Source organism: Triticum dicoccoides, chromosome 5A (assembly GCF_002162155.2).
Source record: "Triticum dicoccoides isolate Atlit2015 ecotype Zavitan chromosome 5A, WEW_v2.0, whole genome shotgun sequence".
Lineage (NCBI taxonomy): Eukaryota > Viridiplantae > Streptophyta > Magnoliopsida > Poales > Poaceae > Triticum > Triticum dicoccoides.
Genome location: NC_041388.1, coordinates 603,679,540 through 603,682,002, shown reverse-complemented (window position 1 = coordinate 603,682,002; position 2,463 = coordinate 603,679,540). Strand labels below are relative to the sequence as shown.

The 2,463-nt window shown below is 44.9% G+C and overlaps 1 protein-coding gene across 1 annotated transcript in view; it reads right to left on the bottom strand.

Annotated features, from left to right (window-relative positions):
• The window catches only part of LOC119303294 (RNA-binding protein 1-like), a 3,925-nt gene extending 1,770 nt beyond the window's left edge, over positions 1–2,155 (bottom strand). Inside the window, exons 1-2 of the mRNA XM_037580409.1 lie at positions 1,800–2,155; positions 550–1,367 (exon numbers count right to left, since the gene is read on the bottom strand). Of these exons, the coding sequence (XP_037436306.1) occupies positions 550–1,367; positions 1,800–2,033 (1,052 nt within the window). The 5' untranslated portion in view covers positions 2,034–2,155. The remainder of the gene's footprint in view (positions 1–549; positions 1,368–1,799) is intronic.
• Positions 2,156–2,463: the final 308 nt, after the last annotated feature.

Here is a 2,463-nt window from a genome sequence, read left to right as displayed (position 1 = left end):
TATGGGCTCGCGTGAGTAGAAAACAAAAGATATCTATTCTAGTTCTATCATCAGCTATGGGTTCATTCCATTCAGATATACCATGTATAGATTAGAATAAAAAAAAAAAGGGCAGCCCCAGTGCATGTAGCTCCCGCTTGCGCAGGGTTTGGGGAAGGGTCCGACCACTTTGGGTCTATTGTACGCAGCCTTTCCCTACATTTCTGTAAGAGGCTGTTTCCAGGACTTGAACCCGTGACCTCATGGTCACAAGGCAGCAGCTTTACCACTGCGCCAAGGCTCCCCTTCATAGATTAGAATAAATACAGGAAATATTAATTTGATATAAATAAGTCTAGTGTCTCATCAATGTTTAATGATTCCTCCTTTTGCACTTACCACTAAGGTAATAATTTGAACGAGGAGCAATTACAAAGTTACGGAATATTCAAAATCTAAAATCATTTCGTGTGTACCTTAATTTACTACCAAAAAAATATTTGGCTATAATGACGAGAAAAAGGTATTAGATAATGCAAATAACAATATGTTAAAGATTCAGATTCGTACTCAATGCCTGAAGTTTCTTGCTTGGAAATATTATTGGTACCAGGTAGATCCACTTGTTGTTGCTCCACTTGTTGTTGCTCTGTTATGTCTTCAATCATTTTGTTACCACTTCTAGAATCCACAATCTGAGCACCAAAACGATTTGTATTCATATAATTATATCCATATCCAACTGGTGTTGGATAGCCTGTATAGAGTGGACCCTGCCTTGTCAAGGGGCCTCCTCCATTCATCATGTAGCCATACTCTCCAGCTGGTGAATACATATATTGTGGTATAGGTATCATATAGTGATTATTAATAACATATTGCATTTGAGGTGGGTATACTCCAGCATAGCCAATGGGAGAATTGTTGCCATCCCATATCATTGGACCATACTGTCGCCCGTCCTGATAGTAGCTATGATCCTTAGGAATGGCAATCTTAGTTTCAACTTTTGTTCCATTCAAATCATGGAATTTACTCTCCAAGACCTTTGCCATTGCCTCCTCTGAATCAAATGTAATGAAACCAAAGCCTCGTGATTTCTGAGTAGCCCCCTCACGTATCACAACAACGTCTGTTATAGTACCGAACTTCTCAAAATAGCTCTGGAGGTGCTCTTTGGTGATGTTACCTCGTAGACCACCAACAAAAACCTTTTTTGCATCATAGCTTCTATGACCATTACCAACATATGAGTTATTACTAGAAGACTGAGTGTACCACTGGTTGTGAACTGGGCTCTGAATTGGGCTATGATTTGAAGTGTGTTGGTAGAATGATGAATCATTTTCATACCGCATTGGCCTGATTCGAGCTCGTTTAACATCCACCTGGCAAAATAGGCAAAAAAAAAACATAGTTTAGATATATGACTAACAAACAAAAAATTATGCGGAAGACATTTGAAGTGGCGTTGTATCTAGCGATAATTATGCGGAAGACATTTGAAGTGGCGTTGTATCTTACTCTAGTGTTCATAACCAAAAGGAATTCAAGCAACTCTTGTTACAGATTATCTACAGGATAACACTCTAGACAGGAAATTAAGAAAGAAAGCAATGCCTTTCTTTAAGAATTAAAGCTGACGGTAAACAGCATTAACCAGAACAAATCTAATTTACTAAACGAATCGACGATACCCAAATAAGTTATGATTAATAAACAAGTTTTGAATGCCCTAACAACGCCTACAGCAGTCGCCACCACAGATTCAATCGAGCGTTTCAAAAAAAAAAAAGAAAAAAAAAGAGGAGGAGTCTCACCGTGCGGCCGCCGAAAACGTGGTTTGCCTTCTCCTTCTCGTGGAGCGCGGCGCGCGGGCCCTCGTCGTCGGCAAACTCGACGAACGCGAAGCCGCGGCACTGGTCCGACTCCCAGTCTCGCACGACCCGGACGCACAGCACCTCGCCGTAGCGGCTGAAGTGCTCCTTGAGTTCTTCCTGCTGCGCCGACGGCAGGAGGCCGCCGACGTAGAGCTTCCGCGTCTCCAGCGCCATCGGCCGGCGAGGAGGACGGCAATGGGATGGGGGGGCGGCGAGTCTGTTTTCGGGGCGGAGAGAAAAGCGGCGGAGGCGAGGCGCGCGTGGGCGACGCGGAAGGCTAGGGTTGTTTGTTTGGGTCCGGGGTGGGGTTCGGTTGGGCTCGCCGGGGTTTAAGAAGTTGCGGACGGGGACTGGACGGCCCAGATTGGAAGCGGAGTAGATTTGGAACTGGTTTGTTTCTTGTTGCGTGCGGACTGCGATGGGAAGGCGGACTGGACGAGGTCTCGTCTCCGGCTCGGCCTCCAACTGCAAACCGCAGCCACCACGCGTGGACTCTTGTATGTTTTTTTCCCAGGACTCTTGTATGTTGGCTTCCACTGAACTCTGTTTGGCTGACAAATGGGACCCGCAATTTGTCCGACAGAAGGGGCATGATGTTTCTTTT